Source organism: Lepisosteus oculatus, chromosome 20 (assembly GCF_040954835.1).
Source record: "Lepisosteus oculatus isolate fLepOcu1 chromosome 20, fLepOcu1.hap2, whole genome shotgun sequence".
Classification (NCBI taxonomy): Eukaryota; Metazoa; Chordata; class Actinopteri; order Semionotiformes; family Lepisosteidae; genus Lepisosteus; species Lepisosteus oculatus.
The window spans coordinates 3,755,707-3,778,668 of record NC_090715.1 but is presented as its reverse complement, the minus strand read 5'-3'; the positions used below and the strand labels follow the sequence as shown (position 1 = coordinate 3,778,668).

At 44.6% G+C, this 22,962-nt stretch overlaps 2 protein-coding genes across 8 annotated transcripts in view; both read right to left on the bottom strand.

The window, feature by feature from the left end:
- carmil2 (capping protein regulator and myosin 1 linker 2) overlaps window positions 1-8,679 on the bottom strand; it is a 50,466-nt gene extending 41,787 nt beyond the window's left edge. Inside the window, exons 1-3 of the mRNA XM_069181216.1 lie at window positions 8,556-8,679; window positions 7,492-7,586; window positions 2,665-2,715 (exon numbers count right to left, since the gene is read on the bottom strand). Coding sequence (XP_069037317.1) covers window positions 2,665-2,715; window positions 7,492-7,586; window positions 8,556-8,598 — 189 coding nt within the window. The 5' untranslated portion in view covers window positions 8,599-8,679. The remainder of the gene's footprint in view (window positions 1-2,664; window positions 2,716-7,491; window positions 7,587-8,555) is intronic.
- A 1,609-nt stretch (window positions 8,680-10,288) lies between these two features.
- ctcf (CCCTC-binding factor (zinc finger protein)) lies at window positions 10,289-22,619 on the bottom strand. 7 transcript variants are annotated; one of them, XM_069181185.1, is made up of 13 exons: window positions 22,436-22,619; window positions 21,987-22,128; window positions 19,759-19,871; window positions 17,748-18,651; window positions 17,311-17,481; window positions 16,993-17,126; window positions 15,356-15,476; window positions 14,801-14,950; window positions 14,423-14,583; window positions 13,274-13,456; window positions 12,881-13,019; window positions 12,355-12,546; window positions 10,289-11,850 (listed from the first exon to the last, which is right to left on the bottom strand). In XM_069181185.1, exons 3-13 carry the CDS (start codon window positions 19,780-19,782, stop codon window positions 11,666-11,668), a joined length of 2,364 nt encoding a protein of 787 aa, XP_069037286.1. In that variant the 5' UTR covers window positions 19,783-19,871; window positions 21,987-22,128; window positions 22,436-22,619; the 3' UTR covers window positions 10,289-11,665. The 7 variants fall into 7 exon arrangements, with proteins under 7 accessions (XP_069037286.1, XP_069037290.1, XP_069037284.1 ...); XM_069181189.1 differs by having other exon boundaries at window positions 10,289-11,853; window positions 13,310-13,456; XM_069181183.1 differs by having other exon boundaries at window positions 10,289-11,853; window positions 21,987-22,126.
- Between the last annotated feature and the right edge of the window lie 343 nt (window positions 22,620-22,962).

Sequence of the window (22,962 nt, the reverse complement as noted above, 5' to 3'; positions counted from 1 at the left end):
TACATCACTGGTGGGAGAGTGGTGGCAAGTTCTGTCCTATATACGAAGCATTTTGGGATTTACTGCAATGAAATGAGAGCAACCATTCTCATCAACGCCCGTTTTTGAAAGTTAATGACTTGCTACGTTCAACCTTGACAAAGACCTTGAGCTGTTTGCACTGTGCAGCGTGATTGTTTGCTATAGTTGAAAGATAACCTGCTTTTGTGCCGACTGATTAGTCTCTGCGTTTTTTAATGAAAGCGATAGAAATGAAACAGCTCAATGTTGCAAAACTGGATTTACACCACAATTCCAGTTTTTCATTCTATTTATTTCCTAGCTAGACTGCAGAAAAGGTGAATTCCTAAGTTTACTTATTTAGTGAAATTCCTGAATGTCCTTCCTACCGTACATGATTTATGGCATATTCTGCTAGCCATGCAAATCCTTGAGGATTGGGATCTCTATGCCTCATTTGCATGGTCCTGTTGTGCTTTGTTTGCCCAGTGAAAGCCCTGGCCATGACTGAGAAGGCAGGGCCGGCTTCTGTGATCCACGCTGCAGAGCAAGCAGCTTGCAGTTGCAGTGCTAACTGAACCACAGTGATCTGTGCAAGAACTGTGCAAAAATGCCTTTTCGCAAAACCCCTACAGTTCTAGTTACAGACAAGGGGACCCGTCAAGCTTGCGGAGAGTCTAGTAGCTAATTGAATCGAGGATCTCCTCCAGCCGTTTCTTGGAAAAAGCCAGGCTGGAGATCATGGCTGGGAAGCTTGTTCCACAGTCCCACAACCCTTTGTGCAAAATAAAACTGCCACCGATTTACAATGCACTTCTCTGTGTCCACCTGCGTTGTCTGGTTCGCGTTTCTCTGTTGATTTTGAGGGAAGCCACTGGGCTGACATCAACGTGAAAAAAGACATAAGATAAGAGTGAACAGACAAACTCTCACACGTTGCTTCATTAAGACAGCAAAGTTAGCTCCTGGCAGCTGAGGTGCCTTGATAACATCAGAGAGGTGGGCTGTGCAGAGGGCTGATTCCTGTCAAGGGCTTATTATTACAGACAGCTGTTAAAACCCAGAAAGGAAGTGTGCTGCACCCACAATGCACATGCTGTGCCCCTGTCACAACACCCACTGGTGTCTGCCCACAGCAACAGTGCCAGACAGCCCTAGGGAAATGAGCAAGACTCCTAGTACACACACACAGATCCACTTCAGATTTTATCCTCTTGTCCAGACTGTGCTGATTAAACCCAAGTGGTTCTCATATTTTGAGTACACAGTTCCGTCTCTGCAAATTGAGCCAAAATAAATGAACAAAGCTGAAATGTGTAAGACTTTATCAGGAGCAGGACAAGAGCCAAAAAGCTGAACTAGACCAGAGTGCCGTGCCTAATCTTTGTCCCCTGCTCCAGTGGTGCAGCAGGGATTCTGCAAACACAATCAGCCACACTCTACAGCCCTCATATATTCGATTTAATTCTAGTTTTACTGAGTTTCTTGAAAAAGATGTACTACCGTTACAATCTGCTCAATCAGGAATTTCTTTGGCAAATATTATTGGGGAGAAAAAAAAAAGAGGGAAATCTTTGAACACATTAAATCTCGGGATTGGGACTATGCATTCATCTCCCAGCCACTCCGTCCAATTCAGGGCTGCAGGGAAGCTGGAGCCCATCCCAGCGAGTAACAGGCGCAAGGCAGAATAAACCCAGGACAGGACACTAGCCCATCGCATCGTTTTAGGCAAACATTGACACAAAACACCAGGGCCAGTTTGCCCAGAAGCCCTTTAACGTACTAGTACGTTTGTGAGCTGTGGGAGGAAACCTGAGCACCCAGAGGAGAGCCATGTGACCGCGAGGGAAACGTCCAAACTCCACGCAGATAGAATCCCAGGGGCAGAACTGACCCAGGGCACCAGAGATACTGGGCAGCAATGCCAGCCACTGGGACTGGGACTAGAGCTTCCTAAACATAAGCGCCATTCAGGAATTTCAGCAGGGGAGTTCTAAACCTGAACACTGCCCCCTATCGATTGTACAACTGCTCCATCAGTTCTCGGTTGCTTGAACTTGAACTTGAACTTTATTGCTATCTGTAACCGGTACTGGTACAATGGAATTCTTACTTACAGAAAGTCTCTCGATTGTAAAACAAGTGTAAAAAACAAGACAAAGTGCAAACAGTGCATCAAGACAATGTACAAACAAACAATAGACAATGTGCAAGTAAACATGTAGACAGTTTGAATGTAAACAATACAGACGTGTAAACAATGACTGGAGACGTGCAATAGATAAGAAATCATAAAGAGGTAGATGGTGATGGTGTAGGTGTGGTCCGAGGGGGATGGCTAAATGTGTTCGCCAGTCTCACTGCTTGTGGATAGAAGCTATTGAAGAATCTAGTGGTAAGTGTCCGTATGCTCTTATATCTCTTGCCTGAGGGCAGTGGGGTGAAGAGCTCAGGTTAGCGGTGGTTAGCGGTGCAGGTTACAAGTAAAGTGATTATCTGGTCGCCACTGCTATGACCTATGACCACCTTCTTATTCAGCCGCACACACAGGTAACGTTATTTATAGGCTCATTATAAATTTGACGCGGAGAAAACAATTGGATAGATTGAAATAAGGGGAGAAAACAGTTCCCCCCCCCCCATTTGTGCCGATTTATTTACCTTGGCAGGCAGCCTGTTGTGGAAGACGTATGCCCTCCATAGTGTCATCACCTGTAAGAAAGACCCACAAAAAAAATCGTTGCAGCACCAAGTTGTTTTGTTTTCAAACAAAGCAATTGTAAGCAAAAACGCTTTTTAAGTTGTCAAAACAAAAATGACCTTGGGGGGGGGAACGAGGCCTCGTTTTTTTTTCAGTGCTGACCACAACAGACAAGGCCCGAAAAACACCTAGAGTGTTTTTCAAATTTACAAAGCGAAATAGAAGCTGGTCTCTGTCACAGCCCGCTGCAACTCGTCGCGACTGCAGTTCCTGCCTGTTTACAGAGCTCCACCTGGTGGTTTAAATGGAACAGTGCAGCCGGAAAATCTAGCCCGCCCGCTGGTCTCATTCATTGACGGTACCGAGATAATAATTACTTGAATTGCAAACACATACATAGCCTCCAAGGCAGCACTGTAAGAAAACGTGGTATCGTGGATTGCTCTGTATATTAGTTGCATAGAAAGGCTACCTACTGTCTCTTCATGTGAGGTCACAATCCAGGCTATAATTATTGATGCAAATTACCCACCTCTCCATCATCTGAGACAACGCTGGTAATCCTGGTAAGAGTAGTGGCTATCCTGGAAGTACTGGACTACACAATTCAAACACATTTCAAAACTAAGGCACAATTCATAAACCAGGCCTGCATGGTTTAGATCATGGGAGGAGCCAGGAGCACCAGGAGAATAAACGCAACGTTCCAGTTCCACACAGAAGGGTCACCGGGTCAGTATCGAACCCGGGACACAAGAGCCGTGAAGTTGCCGTGGTAATGACCACACCATTGTGCTGCCATGATACTCTGAGCTCTATCCAATCCAGGGTCACTCATCTCCGGCAAGCAACGGGCACAAGGCAGGATACATCCTGGGAGGGACGCTTGTCCATCACAGGGCAGACAGACACAGACACTCTCAAACTCACAGCAGGGCCAGTTTTCCCAGAAGCCAATTAAGCACTCACAGGAAACCCACACAAACATGAGGAGAACATACAAACTCCATACAGACAGAGCCCCAGGAAGTGAACCCGGGGCCCCAGTGTTGCGAGGCAGCAGAGCTAACCAGTTAGCCACCATGCCACCCCATGATAGTATTCATGTTTTCAAATTTGGGCTGTCCTTGAAGATCTCGATCAATCGGGCATTGTTTTGTTGAACAGCAAATCCTATATTTTCAAACTTCAGTTCATCTTTTATTTGTAGCACACAACTTTGCAGACTTCTACAGCAGTTCATAATGCTGTCCAGGAACAGGTGAGCATGTGGAAACGGAGGAGAGGAAAACAAAAACCCCCCGGAGGGAGGAAAGAAACCTCTGGGGAAAGCAACCTGATGGTTGCCCCCCCCTCCAGCGATGGGTTTGTGGTGCTTTAATCAGAATAAACCAAACAGGAATGTATTTATTTTGTTACTTGACGATTGTTGGGTTTTGTTTTCTTCTAGGCCTTGACTAAAACAGTCTTTTCACACCAGCAGTTTAAAACTTGGAAATAGAAAAGAGAAACTCTGATTATCCCTACAGAATTCCACCTGATGGCCTGGGAAAATCAGGTTTCAAAGGAATCATCTTATAATCCATATCATAGGCAGAGAGGAGTACAAGTGCCTCTGTGGATATTCATGTCAGTATAGAGCATGTGCAGTCCAAAAACAATCTGGGAAAAGTCCCAGGTTTGTCTAATTAAGCAAGAGATTTGTCCAGTTGGTTCAGGAGTGCTAGCTGGGTTAGGCTTTATCCCTGCACTGTATAGAGCAGTTCAGAAAGTTTGTGGATGTGTAGTTCAGGAGTCTCTAGCCCTGGTGTTGAACTCCTGCACTAAATTTTATAACCACATCTTCATTATAATTGGAAGCCACAACAAACTGTTTATCCTTTGAGAAAGTAAAATGTTCAAGTAAGAGTACTCTGGCCCTTGAGGGATTAAGGGTACTTGGATTTGGATTTTCCTTCCAAATAATCTACTAATTACTTAATTCAACAAACCAACTGCTTAATTGATCACAGTTAATTAAATTGATCCAAGTCCCATACCTATAAAAGCTGCCGAACGGGAACCTTTTAGTCCTTCCCTTTAATTCCTCAAATTAAATAGTAAAGACGGGGTAAAAATGAGAAATGCTGTGGATGGAGAATAACGGACGCTGATTCAGCAGCTATAGCCTGGTTTTCCTAAGAGGTGTCCCAGGCCCAGCCTGGTGTGTGTGTGTGTGTGTGTGTGTGTGTGTGTGTGTGTGTGTTCTTACAATGAATATCTTTCAGGGTTGTGGTGTGTTTGAAGTGTGAGCATGTATCCGTCCAATATGGATCGGCCATGTCCAGGTGAGGATTGAAGTATCCTGGAGTTAGTTTCTCCTGGAAGAATGGGACGTGAAAGTAGGATTACCTCCTGGGTGGGATGACAGTCTGTCACCGAGCACTCGAGGGGATAATTTAGAAACACTGATTATTCTACGCGGGACAGCATCCGAGTGGGGAAGAAACTGGAGCACACACTGGGAACACAGAAGACACCACCATCTGCAATCGAACCCGGGACTGAAGAGAGCTGTGAGGCAGCAGGCTTAACTGCCACACTATGTCAGTGTCCCACTCCTCAGCAGCGAACAGTTTTAGTTATACATTCTATCATTTCTGGAGATGTGAATGTTAATTATCTCCAGCAGTTTCTCAATCCAGAAAAAAACCTTTTGAGATGCTATTGCCATTCTTTCTGAATCGTCAGCAGTTGAGGAATGCAGTTTATCTTTAAAACCTGCAGAGCTACGCCGGCCCAGGACCAGGAGTGAGGATCACTTGCATGGTTCTAAGGCAACTAGGTGGAGCAGCGTTTAGCCTGCAGTGCTGGGGCCCTGGGTTCCATTCCTAGGATGTTGTCTGTGTGGAGTTCGTGTGCTCTCCATGTGTTCTCATGTGTTTCCCCCTACAGTCCAAAGACAGACTAGCAGGGTTGGTTGACTTCTGGGAAAATGGGCCCTGATGTTAGTGTGTGCGCCTTGCCATGGACTGGCGTCCTGTCTGGGGTGTATCCTGCCTTGCGCTCGCTGCTTGCCAGGATCGACTCAGACTGTCTGGCGTCCCCGTGCTGGAAAAAGAGGTTTCGAAAATGGATGAATGGGGGATTCCAGACCGTGGATCACTGTGGGCCATGCCTGAAAACCAGGATGGGAAGCCCTGTGGTGAAGGGCTATACTGTGCGCGGACGAGGAACAGTAACTTTGTGGTACTCCGCATTGTACAATAATGTCAGAGAGCTGATCCAGGTCGCAAGACACGGGGACTGTGGGGAGAATGTACAAGCTGCTGCAGTTCTTGCACTCTAGGGTGATGGGGAAATAGCTCAACAGTGTTCTGTACCTGTTTACCGCTCAGTTCTAATTTAAATGGGTGGTGGGTCCTAAACCCAACCTAACTGTTAATGTGCACTAGTTCCTTGAAGAAATCTTCCAAACTTCACCTGCACTAGGCAATCTGCTTAAAAAGGAAGCACACAAATAATCATTTTTGCTGCTTCCTACCCTAGATCACAGTAAAGCAAGACATAAACCAGAACTGAACGTGAAACGAAGAGCTAAATGCAGAAAAGCAGATTGCATTTCCAGTCAGCCTTGAGAACGGGGTTGAGGGAGTCAGCTAACTTGCCAACAGAGCCACAGAGTGCATTCAGCGACGGGCTCTGAAGAGCAGCGAAAATGCAACAGCTTTTTGGAGAGGAAGACGGGTTTCTCTTTCAGGTTACTTGACTGGCAGCCACTGTGGTTGGAGCCATGACAGTCCCGACTCTCGGTGTGCACCAGCACCGTTGAAAGCAAAGGGCCCCGCTCGTTGTCACAGCCAGCCCGAGTGAGTCACGCCCAGCGTCTCCGAGGCCCCAAAAGGCGTGAGTCACTCGCTGTACCTGGGGGGGGCTGCTGCCACTCAATCCCTTCTGCGGAGTGCTTTCTTGGCCTTTTTTCCCCTTTCCTTCTCTCTCTTAAAAGTGCGTCGGAACCAAAACAGAAGTAAGGCTACCACAGCAATTGGAGAGAGGTGTCCCCAAAAGAGTTCTCTACCCCCTCCCCCCCCTGCTCCCCTGATTCACCCTCCGCCTCGCCAGCACCCCCCATCTCTCTCCAGCTCAGACGGCAGGCAGGGCCCCGTGTGACAGGGTGTTTGATGTATGCAGCAGCAGCATGGTCTGAGCCTGCACTCTAACTGCTTTTGTTCTCTGCAGTGTGGGTGTGCTGAGAACAGCTGGCTTCCAGGAACAGCACAGGCCTCCTCCTCCTCCCTGTGGCCCCCGGCAGGCTCCGGCTTACAAACCGGCAGTGCCAGACATGTGACCTGGATCTTGGAGAGCTGGCTCAGCAAAATGACAAAAGGTACAATGTTCTCACATTTTTAGCAAGTGCAGACTGGAACGGCCCCCATTCTTCACCAGTTCCAGTGAGCGGCTTACAAAAGAATGAGCAGGAAATGTTCAGTCGGCTCGCTCAAGAGTGAGGCCTTAACACCTGAAGTGTTCAACATTTAAACCTTTTTCCCCAAAGAAGCCTGCTGACCTCAGTGTGTTCCGTTCCTTTCTGGCTCCAGGAACACTGGAGGGGCAAATGAAGAAGAAATCTGACGTAGGTGTTGTATGTGTCAGCAGGCCCCAGCGGATTTCAGTCACTGGAACACAGCCCAGTGCTGTTCATCTTTAATAATTAACTTAGACAGCTGCTGTCTGGGGACCACGACACTGGTTTTGGATGGTGTAGCTTGACAAACACAGGAGGCGGCCCCCAGTGTGGAGTCTCTTACCAGAATCCTCTCGTCAGCCTTTGCCCTCGAGTGGTTCTGCTGAACTCTCCACATGAACTTGATCTTCTGGGGCTTCAGGGCTTTAACAATGCTGTCTTTTGAAGAGAAAAGACATACGGCCAAGTTAAATTCACAGCGGGGATGGAGAGAGAGAGATCCTCCTGCACAGGGCCAGACCCTGTGATGTGAGGAACTGCTTCCCATTGGGAATATCTCAATCTCTCTCCAGGTCTGCCTGCCTTGAAACCACACAGTAAAGATTCTGTCCTCACCACTTTAAAATCCGTGATTACATTTTTCATGTTCTGTCAATAAATGTGTCGATTTGCACATGAGGTTTGTAGTTTTCCCCATGGCCTTTCCGAAGTGTTACCTTGCCTTTATGATTTTACTGTGAATGATCACAGCAAAGGTATTTTAAGCCATGCTCAGGCGCCACTTCCCTGAGATTAAACACTAAAAAGCAGTCTGGGAGACAGAGTTCCTGTCACACACCGAACGTCTCAACATGCAGTGGCAATAATCTTCTGTGCAAACTCAGCTTTGCTCTTGCTACTGTGCTGACCCAAACATGCAGAGTAAGCTAAAACACAAGAGTGCCACATGATGACAGTGCGTACTGTTTAAACGGTTTCATAACCCGGGCGGGGGGAAACCTGTTAAAGAACTACAGTCCTGTAGGAAGGCCGCGTTAAGTTTGAACTTTACAGAACAGTGTACGATTTTGAGCTCCTGTCTGCCTTTTTAATGAAGAGTACTTACCTCCTAGCTGGAGCGAATATTGCCACCCTTAATCACACGCAGGTGTTTAAAAACGCTGAGGAGAACCGGTTCCAGGCAATGAACTGTACACGACTACATTACACGCTTCATGCGAACGGAGCGTTCTTTCTGAAAGAAGTGCAACTTTTGCTTTACCTTCTTGCAGGGAAGCATCACCCACTGTTACCTCGTTTCGCTTGCAGTGGGCGACTCTGAAAGCGGGAGTACCTAGACAGCCATTGGCCCTGCCTCTGTTTCTCAGCGTATATTGACGCGATGCGTTGGAAGAAAAGAGCCCTTACCTTGCAGGGAATATGGGATTTCTGCACTGCTGTTGGTAGCCATTGTTGCACAAATCTGTTTGCAAGAAAGCACAGCCACCGGCAGACAGCTTTGCTAAGGTGAGGCAGAGACTACACATCCTGCTACCCAAACCACACTCAGAATGAAACACTATTGTCTGAGAGAGGAAGTGACTCCCCCGGGTGCACGTCACCTCTTGGAGCGCTCTCTCTCCCCGGCAGGGTGTGTATGTGTCAGATCAGTTGTGCATGAGGACACGCTGGGTGCACAACACTGCCCGGGGAAGACGTTATTGAAATTCCTCAGCTGCCAATTTATTTGCTGTTCAAGAAGCTCAGTGCATCATTGACTTCTGTGTGGTACATACAGGGCGCCTGAACACATCATACAATTGTCTTGGGTATCCAGGGGAGGACTCTTGAGACCATGAAACACATTCTAACACTCTGATGTACCAAAGGAGATCAATAGTATGTGGCTCATGTCCCAAGGCACCAATCCAATATGGCCTTCAGGAGTGAGGTCTTGAGAGGAAATCCTGCCCCACACTATCCATTGTTACCAAGCTGCCTATCCTAGTGAGTATACAGCAAGCCAGGACCATTCTGAGAAACAAGGTGGGACTAGTTCAGGAACACAACTAATCTCTTCCTAATCCCTGGATGAGTCAGTCCATCACAGCAGGCCTTGGATAGAGGCTGCCCATCAACTCATTTGTGGGTGTGAGAAAACCAGAGGTCCTGGCAACAACCCACATAAGTACAGGGACAGCTTGCGAATTCCACATAGATGCCCAGGTAAACCAAACTTGAAGCTCCAGTGTCACATTACTGTAGCACCCAGTTACTAAACAGTAAAAATGCAGTTATTAGAATTGTGCTTCACTTTTTCCTAAAACAGATGTTTTAATATTTAAATCAGTTCAGAAATTAGATTGACCATGGGCACTCTTGGGTCAAACACCAACATAATGAAAAAAGCTATTTGCCTGTATATCTGACGTGCTGTTAAGTTATAAATATATGGTTGTAGCGAATGCCAGTTTGCAAAGCAGCCTGATGATAGTGGCAACTATGGGGATAAAAATAAAAAACCCTTTTCTATTTGATCATTTCCATCAATCCTGGGCAAGCAGTCATCTGTGAAGAGTACAAAAACTTAATGCTTAGGGATACGTTTATCTAAATGTTCCAAATCACTATCGTGATTCATCCTTGTGGGACTTCTTGGGTCCATTGCAATTAGATTCTAATGCCTTCCTTTATTCCTTTTCATTTCTAAAGCAAATGTTTTTTCAAGTGCACATGTAACTTAAATTACTTTATAGTTATTATGAATACAAACTACAGTAATGTAATGGTGATGTCAGTATGAATTATCTTTTTAATGGCTTAGCTTTCTTAAGCTAGCTGAATAGGGTGTTCTTATACGAATCTGATGCAACACATTTAAACAGTGCTGGCCACACCACTGTTCTGTTGTGCAGCATGTTCCGACCTGAGTGAAAGGCATTGCAAAACCCACGTTTAACAAATCAATGCTTTAAAATCCATGTTCTCCCACAACAATGGATTTCAATAAAATCACGTTTGGGTACGTGAATTTGACACTTCTTTGAAATCTTACTTCAAAACAAAGCAGGCGAGACACTTCTGTAGGTCAATCTTTTTTTATTAGCTGTACAGCAATACATTCTCCATCCCAGCTGCTCTTTTTTTACCCCACCCTCCCGCCCTAATAAATGTCTTTATAATGTCGGCTTTTAGGCCACCGAAAAATTCACACAGTACAGCTAAGTACAAAAATGCATCAACCTAGAATTTTAAGAGCTAAACAAAAAAAAGCAATTTAAATGCAATACATAGAGGAACGTCCGTTCTGAATCAGCAAAAAACGATGTTCTGTAAAAGCTTACATATTTTAACAAATGACAAACTTTATACAAGCATTCTTCCCCACCCCATTCACATTTCTTCAAAACCCTTCACGCACATCGCTGACCCCTGGAGTTTACTTACAGCCTCAATCTTTTGGCGTCAGGGTTCTAACTATGGTTTCCTCATGGGTCCTCGCATGAACAAGAAAACAAGGTTCCTCTTCCAAAAGAAAAATATAGAGGTGACAGCCTCTACTTTGCTTTAAAAATTTACAATTAAAAAGATTTGCCCTCCATTGTTGTTTGACAGTGTGCTCTGAAACATCCGAATTCCATGATCTGCAAGCATTTTGTTAAAAAAGGGGGGGACATGAGGGGGGGGGGAGGGCAAAATAGTCCTACATGATTTAATAGTAAATTTGCACATTTACACACTACAGATTGAGACAGCTTTCATCAGCGCAAGTCCAAAGCTACTGTTAAAATGCTATTCTTCCAGCATTTACAAGGTCTTAAATGACTAGAAAAGATTAAAATGTAAAAACAAAGAAAAAATATTTACAAGCAAAACTAGCCGAGATGCTTCGTACAGCAATATTGGAGGCTTTAATATTGCAATGCCATATTTTCTAGTCTGTTCAAATACCATCATTCCTCATTGCCCTTAACTTTTGTATATCTGTAATATGGAAAAGATAAGTAGGTCAAATACACAATCAAGCAAGGCTTATCAAACATCTGACAACAGGAATCCCTTTGATAGGAAAATAAAACAAAAAACAAGACTCCCCTCTCCCTACAGCAGTGATACATATCCAGGACTGTACAAAGCATCTTGCAAAATCAGGTTGAGCACTGTAAAAGCTTAACCACAGCTCCAACCCACCTTTCATGGTACATCTGCAACAATTTATGACACAGCAGGAAAACATCTCCATTCATCCGATTAAAAAAAAACCTTATCCTTAACATAGCGACCCCTCACGGCACACACAAAGGATCAAGTGGCCTGAAAAAATAAGCACGTACTGCAATGGGAAAAAAAAAAAGAGTTCAGCCAAGGAGTAAGAGAAGAGGGGTGGCGGTGGTTGTGAGTGGTGGCAAAATTTGGAAAGTTGAAGTTGCTTTCGAACATCCCAGGCTATTAAAAAAAATACAGGGTGGGGTTAGAGGAGGGAGGGAGGGGGGGAGGTTAGAGAAAGACGCACAGACAAGCTTGCTGCAGGACTCCCATCATCGGTCCATCATACTCAGGATCATCTCGGGTGTCAGGTCCCCATTGGGAGCCCCCTCCACCACAGGCAGCTGCACAGCCTCGCTCTCAGCCTCCTCGGTGGCCTGCTCTGGCTCCTTCTTCACCTCCACAATGATGTTCTCAATGGTACCGGTACTCTCGTCCTCCACTTGGATGATGGCCGCTGCTAGGAGGTGGAAGGAACAGTGTGGAGGGGGGGGGGAGGGGGGGGTTAAGAAACTTAGATATGCTCCCCCACCCCTAATGCAATGAAACGCTTCACCAGACTCCCCGAGTTCATCACAAGAGGAAAACCTGGACTACATTTTAGAATATTCTATACAAAATTGTGAAATCACGCTGTTCTCCTCCCCACCGAGAGCTGGTGTGTGGGGAGTGTACTGGCGCACTATGGCTGCTGTCACAACATCCAGGTGGGGCTGCACACTGGTGGTGGTGGTGGAGGAGAATCCCCATTAACTCTAAAGCGCTCCGAGTGGAGCGTCCAAAAAAGCACTAGATAAGTGTAAGCAATTATTATTAATGATATTTTAAAAGTCAAAAGGCTGGTGAAACTTTAAAATGATGCACTGCGCTACACAAGCAACCTCATCACTAGCTATAGTGGGGGTTTGCAGACGGACCCCTAACATGGCGTTCTGTGGAAGGCACAATATAAGGAACTTACGGGGCGCCGGTTTGGGGGCGTTGGCCTTGCCGGGGGGCCGGCCTCGTTTCCTCTTGGCCGGGGTGAGCTGGGCGGGCAGCTGGGGAGTGGGCGGCGCCTCTTCCATCTCCACCACATCGGTCTCCGACGTAGCCAGCAGCTCCTCCTCATCCTGTTCATCAATGTCGTCCAGTTCAGGGTCCGCGTGATCCTCTGGAGTGGGAGTGGGGGCAGAGATAGTAACATCAGTGATACAACACTCCTACTCTGTTGACGCTAGGAAAGAGCCAAATTTGTTTGGAATTTACTTTCAAGATCATGTTTTCCACAGCAGGGTTGAAACCCAAGTACAGTCATGTGCAAACCCTCATCTATTCAGATGCTAGTGGCTTTTACAGAATTTATCACAAAGGAGACTGAAAGGGCAGATCAGAAGCATACTGGAAAAACAGAGTGATGACATAAACAGAGCACATGAAACGGAAGCACCAGGAGTTGTAAATAGCTGGAGCGAAAAGATTTAAAGTATCAGGATTCTGTCTCTTACCGCTGTCATCATCCTCATCATCCTTTTTGCTGCGCATCTTCTTCCTCCTTCCAACTTTGCTCTTCTTTGGTGCTCCTCCATTCTCTCCCTCTGCAGAATCAGGCCCGGTGCAGTTCTCTGCATGCCTGGCCATGGTGTTCTGACCACAGAACAGAAAATAAGACACTATCTAGGACAGGTCGAGTGCCACAGGCCACCCGTCATAATGAGCTTTTCCATTTTTGGAAGATTTGTACAGGTAGAAATGCAACATGCGACAATTCAGGGGTTACCGATGACAAAAACTTTGATGTTCTTGAGCTACGTCAAAAAAAAAACTTTAATATTTACAATACGACAAACCCTCAAAATCAAAACGGAAAAAAAAAATTCACGACATTTACAAAACCTTACCCGCCGAGTAAAGGTTTTACCACACTTGGTACACACAAAGGAAGTGGGCACAAAATTGGGGTCATGGTATCGTCTGAAATGCATGTCCAGGAGTTGTTTCTGCCGGAAGGTTTTGTCACAATGGCTGCAGGCGTAAGGCTTCTCTCCCGTGTGCGTACGTTTGTGCATGACCATGTGGCGCTCCTGCATACAAGTGAAGTGGAAATGTTAAAAAGCTACCATTGTAAGTCTTGCATTTGACCTTTAAAGAAGTCATCAGCTTAGCTGACAAGCAAGGACACTGTTAATCCAGCACATAGTTTACTATACAATGCATTATAATCATTAACTCTAACGGGCTGTGAGGTTACACATTTTTTGCCTATAACCTTCAGGGAAGGTCAGAGGTCACAGAGAAGGCAATTTTCTTCAAGCCACATAAGAATTGTCATTTGTGTTCTACAGTATCCATGATCCCATCTATACTAATAAGGGCGTTACAAGCTAATTTTTCATTTAACCACAAGGACAGGTCAAATGTATATTGGATGCCCAATCATATGCATTACATCATGGACTATAATTGCTAAAGTTTACTATTCGTCCAATTATTCATGCCTAAAGTTGCCTGTTACAGACTTATAAGTCTCAACATATAAAAAAACACAGGCACATTATGAACACACCTGATTGGCTGATAGCCAGTTTGTTAATGTACTAATCTGTTTGAAACAGCCATGTGATGGCCAGGTTCATTCAGATATTATATAATTTTCAATGAATTTCGATAAATACAAACAGTTGTATATCTTGAACAGGAAGTTAAAATTGTATACCAAGTTTGAAATTTGTAGTCTATTTGGTTTCAAGGCTTGAAAATGATAAAAAACTAGAAACACGGGTAATCCTTACTGAAAACTGGAAATACAGGGGAGCCTCACCATGTGACTACTCAGCTTCAATTTCACATTCACTGTAGACTGATGCAATCCCAGGGACTATCTGAATGTAACGGCATTGACACTCTACCACCAAGACTTCCATACGTGAAAACCTACACCTTCAATTTGATTTCTGGGCTCATGGCATCCATGATATTTAAGATACCAAGTTGCTATCAACAATCTTGGAATGACTTAAAAAAGCACAAAAGCACTGTTCTGAAAGTACCTGTCGACAGGCATAGTCGCACTGGTCACACTTAAAGCGCTTCTCGTTCTTGTGTGACTTCTGATGCTGGATGAGAGCGTAGCGCTCGTGGAACACTGCTTCACAGTAACGGCACTTCTTGCCCTGCTCAATGTACGAGTGTTGCTTCCTCAAATGGACACCTACAATGCACACAAACCAACCAGGGGTTAGAACTGAACCCTGCCCACCAATTTAAATTAATTCCCCTTTATTGAATGAACAGTCCCACAAACTTCAAATACCATATGCATCTGTCATGTACAGCAAAAAAGTTTTATCCACGCGTCTGGACGGGTAAAAAACAACATTTAGACGTCACCCTTCACCCAGATTACACCCTGCAAAGCTGCAGCTCACCAAGGTCACTCTTTCTGGCGATAACAGTATCACAGTGTGGGCAGTGGAACTTGGCCACGTTCTCAGTGTGCTTCTGCAAAATGTGCATCTTCATAGTGCCGCTTTGAGTGAAGCGAGCATGGCAGATGTAGCATTCATAAGGCTTCTCTCCTAGAATCAGGACAGAGGGGAAAAAAAAATCAGCTTTGGAAGCACTACTGATTTATTGTTGAATATGAGGAATACTACTCAAAGCTCAATAGACAAGGTGTGTGAAAAGTATACTAAACTAAAACTTATTATATAAACAATGTGTATACATACACAGCCTCCCCTTGGCTAAATTTAATTTACTGACTGCTTGAAAACTGTACTGTTATTTTGTGTTCCGAGTGGCAATAAGTACAGAAATATTGTTCACCCGAGGCAGAGTATTCAAATGAAGCTCTATAATCATTTTGGCTCTACAGTGTTCTACAGGTGGTGCCAATGACATGTACCACATCCAGAGGGCTGTCGCTGAATTCAGTCTCTTGAAGAGAGACAGTGGAACGTCATGGACTTGGCGGATGTTACCTGAGTGGGTCCTCATGTGTCTCTTCAGTTTGTACGTGTCTCTGCTGGCATAGCTGCACAAGCTGCACTGGAATGGACGCTCTCCGGTGTGGGAACGGATGTGGCGCTTTAATTTACTGACCTGAAAAACACACTTGCTTAAACCCCCCTTCTACCTAGAGTGCATAAAAGGTTCTCAGCACATGAAAGTCGTGCTTTCCAAGGATACTGCATTCACTGCATGGACACATGTATACATTTTATCCTGTACCAATATAGGTGGTGGATAAAAGAAAATGGAAACACAAACATAAAGCCATTTAATAAGACATTGGGCCACCATGTGCTGCCGGGATAGCCTATATGTGCCGTACTGCATAGTTTACAAGCACCATTCCTCCATTAGAAAGTACATCAGCACACATCTGGATGATGGAGGTTGAAAGTGTCGTTTTGGATGAAGTTTCAGAATATTGCTCAAATGCTCGATTGGGGTCAGATCTAATGACTGAGAGGGCCATACCAGACATAAGTATCAGGTTCATCAAACCAGTAGAGCTCTTTAGATTACAATCACACACCCATTTGTCGAGATCATGGTGAAGAACGATTCATCTGACCGTAATTCTCCCCTGCTTGTGCTAATTTTACTGGACTTGCAAACCTGCACTGCCAGATGCCATGAGCGATTTGCACACTGCAACCTGACCATGGTACCTGGCTCTGCAGACATTTTTTAAATGGACACTGATAAAGCTGGCGGCTGTCAGTACAGGTCAAATTATGCAGCCACCTGATCTGCAGTTGTTCACCTCTTGACTTGCACGTCATTTGCATGGATATCACAATCCTGGAGTACGTGCTTCCAGCCACCACTGCCCATGAAATATGAGCAACCTGGGCCGTCTTGGTCACTGAAGCTCCTGCTAAATGGGCCTCAAACATGACCCTAGGCATGCTGGCATGCTATTTAATGCATGAGCCCTTGCACGAGTTATTTAATGCATGGTTAGAATAAACCTGGTGTCCCACAATTATGTTTTCTATTAGTTTAACTAAACTGTTAAGCCACTGACAATTAGATTGTAACATGTCATTTACAACACTGGGAATGACTATTGAATGACACTAACACAAGGTAAAAAGTACAGGGTCTGTATAACACCAACCCACAATCCACTGCTCCCCTTTCTGGGCAAAAAAAAAGATTTGTGATATCTACTGCACTCCTAAGAATCACAAACAAAAACACTGCAGTTTTATAAACGTACAGCATTAAGTGCTCCAATTTATTTTAATGCCTCCTCCCTATTAAATGCCATTTCAACCGAATTCCATCTATCGACAAACTTTCAGATATGCTACATATACATAATAAGTGAATGACAATGTGATACTCAGAATATGACCAAATTAGGAGGTTCCAAAAAACAAAAATTTTAAACAAAGGAAACAAAACAGCATAAGTGTATCACTTCAAAATTATTAGGACACTCAAAGTTCTATTGAACACAAGCTTATACATTTAGGATTTCAAAGAATTTAAGCTGCTATTTTTATCTGAAAATAAATGAGGCACACTATGGTACATCTTCTCCATAGGCATCAGCCAACAATGTTCTCTTCCAGTGTCTACACACAACAGAAGAGCCTCTTACCTCTACGCTGGCATAGTCACACATGGAGCACTTAAATGGTTTCTCATGGGTGTGCTTGTAGCGGCGATGTCTGACCAGCTCACCACTAGTCACGAAGGCCATGTCACAGTCAGGACACTTGTGCGGCCTGGTTCCTAGTGACAAGGGGGGGAAAAAACACACATCAAAGCACCCAGTTCTCATTTCCTCAGATGCCTGCCCGTCAAAAGAAAAGAAACTGCACGCAAAATAATTCCAGTTTTTTTTGCTGGAAATTGTGACATCTCTATAGAAGTTATAGCAATGTATACGTATAATCGCAGAAGAGAGGCACCTTACCTGTGTGGGTGTTCAAGTGGTTTCTAAGAAGCGTGACAGTCCTAAAGGCTCTGCCACACAGGTGACATTTGTGTGGCCTTTCGTCAGTGTGGCTCTTCATATGGCGGTCCAAGTTGGAGCGGCGAGGGCAAGTGTAGCTACAGAGCTCACACTGGAATGTCTTCTTCACTCCTGCAATCGGTGACACACGCAACAGAATTTATATGTAGGCAGGTTGAACTTCTTTCAGAAACCTGCCACTTTAAATTGTGAGCTCCGGAGCGCTGTAAATAAAAAGAACTATGCATGTTGCACTCTCAAATACAATTCAGCTTTGATTTTAATGTCCAGCAACTGTGCTTTAATGCAACTTTTATGTTCTGTACAAAAGGCTGCAATTTAATTCAAGGTGTCATTTAAAAAAAAAAATACTCAGCTGGCACATCCTTCAGCCTTACCTTTCTTTTTAATCTTGGTAGGTTTGGGAGGTTTCATATTGCCCACCACCTTCTCTGCGTTGACCTCGGACAGCAAGCCTTCCTGCTGCTCTTCCTCAAAGTCGTACACAGACACATCCATGTCCTTGCCCTCCTCCGTGTTGTAGCGCAGCTTGCTTTTCTTGACCTTCTTCACCTTCTTGACTGGGGGTTGGTAATCTGGATCCTTGGCCCAGGAGCTGTCTTCATTCTGTTGCTGCTGCTGCTGTTGCTGTTGTTGCTGCTGCTGGAGCTGCTGCTGCTGCTGCTGGAGCTCTTCCTGTTCCACAGTCTCCACCTCACCATTGGCACCCACTTTAACCACCTGGAAACCTTCAGGGAGGGGCAGTGTATGGCAGATGACTGGCTCGCCTTCCTTGGGCATGTTCTCATAAGTGCCCTGCAACTCATCCACAGTGGTAGTACTGACTGGCACTGACACAGGGACGGGGACCTGCACCAACTGCAGCTCACCCAGGTTAATGGGCTGCTCCTCCATGTTGACCACCTGAAGGGTGATGATCTGGGTGTCGTCCACAGTGGCCTCGCTGGCCTCCTGGTGCACTGCAGTTTCCATCACCTCCGTCTTCATCTGCAGCAACGTGGGGTCCAGCTGCTCCATCACCATCATCTCCACATTGCTGTTGACATTCACGTTAACGTTCACGTCCTGCACCATCTCCCCGTCCCCAGACTGCTGCTGTGGTGCCACCGGCTGCTGCTGCTCTTCTGCACCCCCGTCAGCCTGGCTGTGAATCAGCTCTGCGCCCTCCTCCTCTGTGCCCCCCTCACGTCTCCTGTGGTAGGTCTTTCGTTCCTTCCCCTTGGAGAAGGCATCGCCCTCATCCACGACTGGTTCAGTCGGTTCAGTTTCCATGGACATACCCTAGACAAACACAGACAGATCAGCACAAACGCCCAGGCAACCTTTTTGGGGTTCTAATGCAGCTGCAAAGCTTACTGACCACTCATAACAGAACGTGAAATCTAGAGATACGCATTTCTAAAGCAGTCAGTTTCATAATAGCCTTTTTAAATCTTAACAACATTTACCCTACAGAAACTTAAGCAAAAATGCAAACTATTGCATTAAAAAATTCTAACCAAATTCAAACACCGAAACTGACTCCATCACCAATGATCCTGCTGATCAGCTTCGATCTATCTTTAAAACAAATGTCACATGAATATCTGGAACCATATATGAAGTGTTCAATGGTCTATTTTCAAATACATGTTTTTTCCCCTTGAACTTGCAGACGTAATATTATGAAAGCTGAAAAAAGCACAACTAACATTTTCAAAAACTTCTCCCCCTTGAACATAAATTTAATCTATATTCTCATCATACTTATGCTATACTTAAGTTAATGGAGAATGATAATTAAAAACATTGATACGGTGAGATTTTAGTTTTATTCATTATCACCACCACATGCCACAAGACAGTGCATAATCTAACATTCCAGTAACCTAGAACAAGCCAAAATGTCCAGAAGCAACAACTGGGCTTTAAAATCACCTTAAGTATGCAAAATGTCTTAATTTCTTTCTCAAACATAATTAATGAAATAATACTGATTAAGGAAAATAACTGCATATTAAGGGATTTTCATATAACAACAAAAAAATGATAAAAGGCACAATTGTAGTAATTTTTCTAGAATTACCAGATATGCCTTTTGACAGCACATCTCATTTGCTTGATCTATGATGGAAATAAGTAGTGCACAAGAACTACAGCGGGGCATAACGCAGAATTCTGGATACATTTTCCACAATGACAGCGAAGCCTCTTCACACAACACAATTACCGGCATGAAAGACGGAATGTCATTTCTGCGGTTAATGAAAAACGACAAACTTACTTCACCATGACCGAGCCAAGTCTAGCAGTCTCAGTCATATTACCACTGGCTCCAAGTAAAATTGATTCTTATCAGGGAGAGTTACAGCATAGTTCTATAGTGTCCCAGCTTCAAGAAAAAATTACCTGCACTACTAATGAAAACTTCATCTTTCTAGTTCTGTGGCTTGCTGGCTGACCTCAGCGTCTGTCGACAAATGCCTGCCTGAATACTGCCTGCTAGATAGCTACACTTCCACCTGCGAAGAAGAAGGGTGTTCAGACCGTTTCATTAAAAACTGTCATTTTTACCTCTGCTTTCCCTCACTTATCTTTAGTTTAGAAGGATTTAAAACGGTAGCAGAACACAGCAGACCATCACTCTTAACATGTCATGCCTTATTTACAGTTCTGGTGGAGAGCTTGCATTGCTGTTGTCCTGTCTCGAACTGTAACACGCACTAGCAGAAACAGGTATTGTTAAATGCATTCCCACAGTTTGCAGTCTTGCCATTAGTGGGCACCACTCCTCTGACAGGGTGACTTCTATGTGTACGTACATAGCTGGAAACATCTATCTGCTTGCCTGCAGCGATTCCTGCTGTGAGACTCTCCAGGATTTCACAGCAGCTGTGAAGCTGTCCTATAACCATGATAGTTTGTCATGACCTTCGTCTATCTAATCGAACATAACCAGCCACAACGTGTGATCTGTGACATTACTTTGCATGGTATTTGATGATGGGAAGGCCAATGACATGAAATCAACCCTGTTCAATGGTTTGTTTTTGAGTATCCTTTCAATAAAATTGGAGAGAAACCTTTACAAAAAAAGTTTATGGTCATTTCTGGGTGATGCTACTTGGTAAAACCGGCACACACTTAACCATGACACATTGTGTCATGTATCACGGTTTCAGTGCCAATAAAGAATTTAAGTCTATCTCAATATATAGTCTATGACACATTTAATTGTCATGAAATAAAAAGCTCATTTATATCCAAGCAAAATGGCTTCCCAAAGGATGGTCAAATTCTTCCTTTGTAGTTATGTTTATACTCTTAACTGCTACTTAGTTTAAATAGCATGAGCAACATTCTTCAAAACCTCTTTTCATCAGTTTTATAGTACAAACAACATTCTAGACGTTTGTACTGTAGGTGTGCCAAACCATCTTTTGGCCAAAATTAAAATATTTACCAAAGCTTGCTATTTAAATGCTTAATGATTAATAACTGTATGCAGTTTATAGAGGTACTGAACTGTTATCACTTCAAACATCCAAAGATGTCTGAAGAGGTCTTATTTAGCAGTGCAAAACCACACTTCACTGATGGCACGATACTGTAAAATATATACCTTACCATATTTTGTTAAACATCGATTTTTTTCTTCCATGAAGATTATTATTCGGTAAAAGCGCATTGAGTATTCAGATGTGCTGTTAAGTGCACATAGTAGCATATGCACAATTTGGCGTAGGTGGCGGGTAATTTGATTGCGTGTGACCTAATAACTATAACAAGTTAAAGGAAGCTTTCAAGATAAGAATTTCAAATAAAAAACGAAGCACGTCCTACTTTTTTGAAAACGCGGAACGTACCTAATAATGAAAAAAGGGCTATTTATGACGGGGTTTTTTTGCAGAGGTTAGCACCTCGGACAGGAAATACGGCGTGCAGTGAGGAAGGATAAGTCTTTTAAATTAAACGCACGGCAAAAAAAAAAACCCAGCGAAATGGCAAACCGCAATTTTCTTCTTTGGCGAGCATGAGTCGAGATCCCCATTTATAGATCATGCTTATGTGCCAGGCGAATTGTAGAGGGAGCTCTCTACTGTTCACAACCCTTTCGCTGGGGGGAAAAGGTGGTGTGTTTGAATATCGTGAACGGTCAGTAGGCTGTCAGGACAACACGGCAGCCTAACTTTGGTAGGTGGAGGGAAAAAGCAGTAGGGATAACGTGTAACTAGTACAGGAGCGATCGGGTATGACATTACTTCTTTTTTTTTTTGCACATAGATATCTGATTCGGCAGGCGACATTAGCCTTCACCTTGCAAATATATATATATACTTTCCCTCCCCTAAACCATATGGCTACTTATTTGTCTGGACAGCCAAAGATTTCGTAAGCGCTCGGATAATTTCCTGTTAGACTGCGGATCAGAAATACAAGTCTGTCTAAAGATACCGCAGCCTCCCCCGACTAGAACAGGAAGATTATGGGGGTGAATAACTACAGAAAACGGTTTCGCAGCCGCCGCCGCCGAAGAAGAAGAACTCTTGGACCGACTTTGTTTTTCAATCAGGACGGCGGGGGGGGTTGGAGGATGGGTACCCGCAGAAATCCTAAACCAACGCAGGAAAAACCACCTTTCCGACGCCGGAATCGGTCGCTCGCCCGAGCCGAGGCCGAAATAATCCGCGCAAAAGCGGCGATTGAGTGTGTGTCGGTGTCGCCTTCTTCTCTGGAATCAGTTATCCCCACGAGCCGCGGGTTTCCCTCTCTCTCTCTCTAAAGAGGAAACAAAGAAAAAAAGAAAATGGACGCCTTGGCCTAAACATACCCCCAAAACAGCGAAGCCTTTCAAAATCCATCCATGGCAAAATATCCGTTCAATAGGACCTTAAAAGGCGAAATACTTGAACATTATCCCGAACTTCTGGGTTATAAATGTTTTTTTCCTAAATTTTCAATAACGATAGAGGGAGACAAACACCCCCCGCCAGCCGCCAGGACCAGGAGCCCCATCGTGACACCTAGAGGCCGAATAAAGCTCCTGCAAAAATCCCCCCTTTTTGGAAAAGTAACGCCGTTTTACCTGGATTTCTCGGTTTATTCTCTCCTAAAATTCGAGCGAAAGCCCAGGACCTGGTCTGGGTTCTGCCAGCGACGACGAAGAAATGCGCCCTTCTCCTACGGCCGTTTTAATCCTCTCCCGCTTTAGCAGAGTAGGCTCTGCACAAAATGGCGGCCTGGAGCTGGGGAGTGCGCCTGCGCGGCGCGGTTCGCCCAGGGCGGGGGGAGAGGGGAGGGGTGAGAACAGGGCATTGTGGGGATTGGCGGAGCAGGGCGCTACTTTTGAATTGGGGCGTCATGGCGTCATACCCTGGCTGCTCGAGAGCGGAGGGGAGGGCGGTGTCTGCCTTTCTCCGAGGCTGGCTCTGTATACAGTGTGGTGTTTGCTTGCGTGTCTCTTATACGGAGTCAAAAAGTTAGGACTGTACAAGCAGGTGTTTCTGAAAAGAAAACTTCCCAATTAAACCACGCTTTATATAAAACGTGTGTGTATGTGATTTAACCCCTTTTATTTTTATTTTTTTTATTTCTGGAAGATCCAAACCAAGT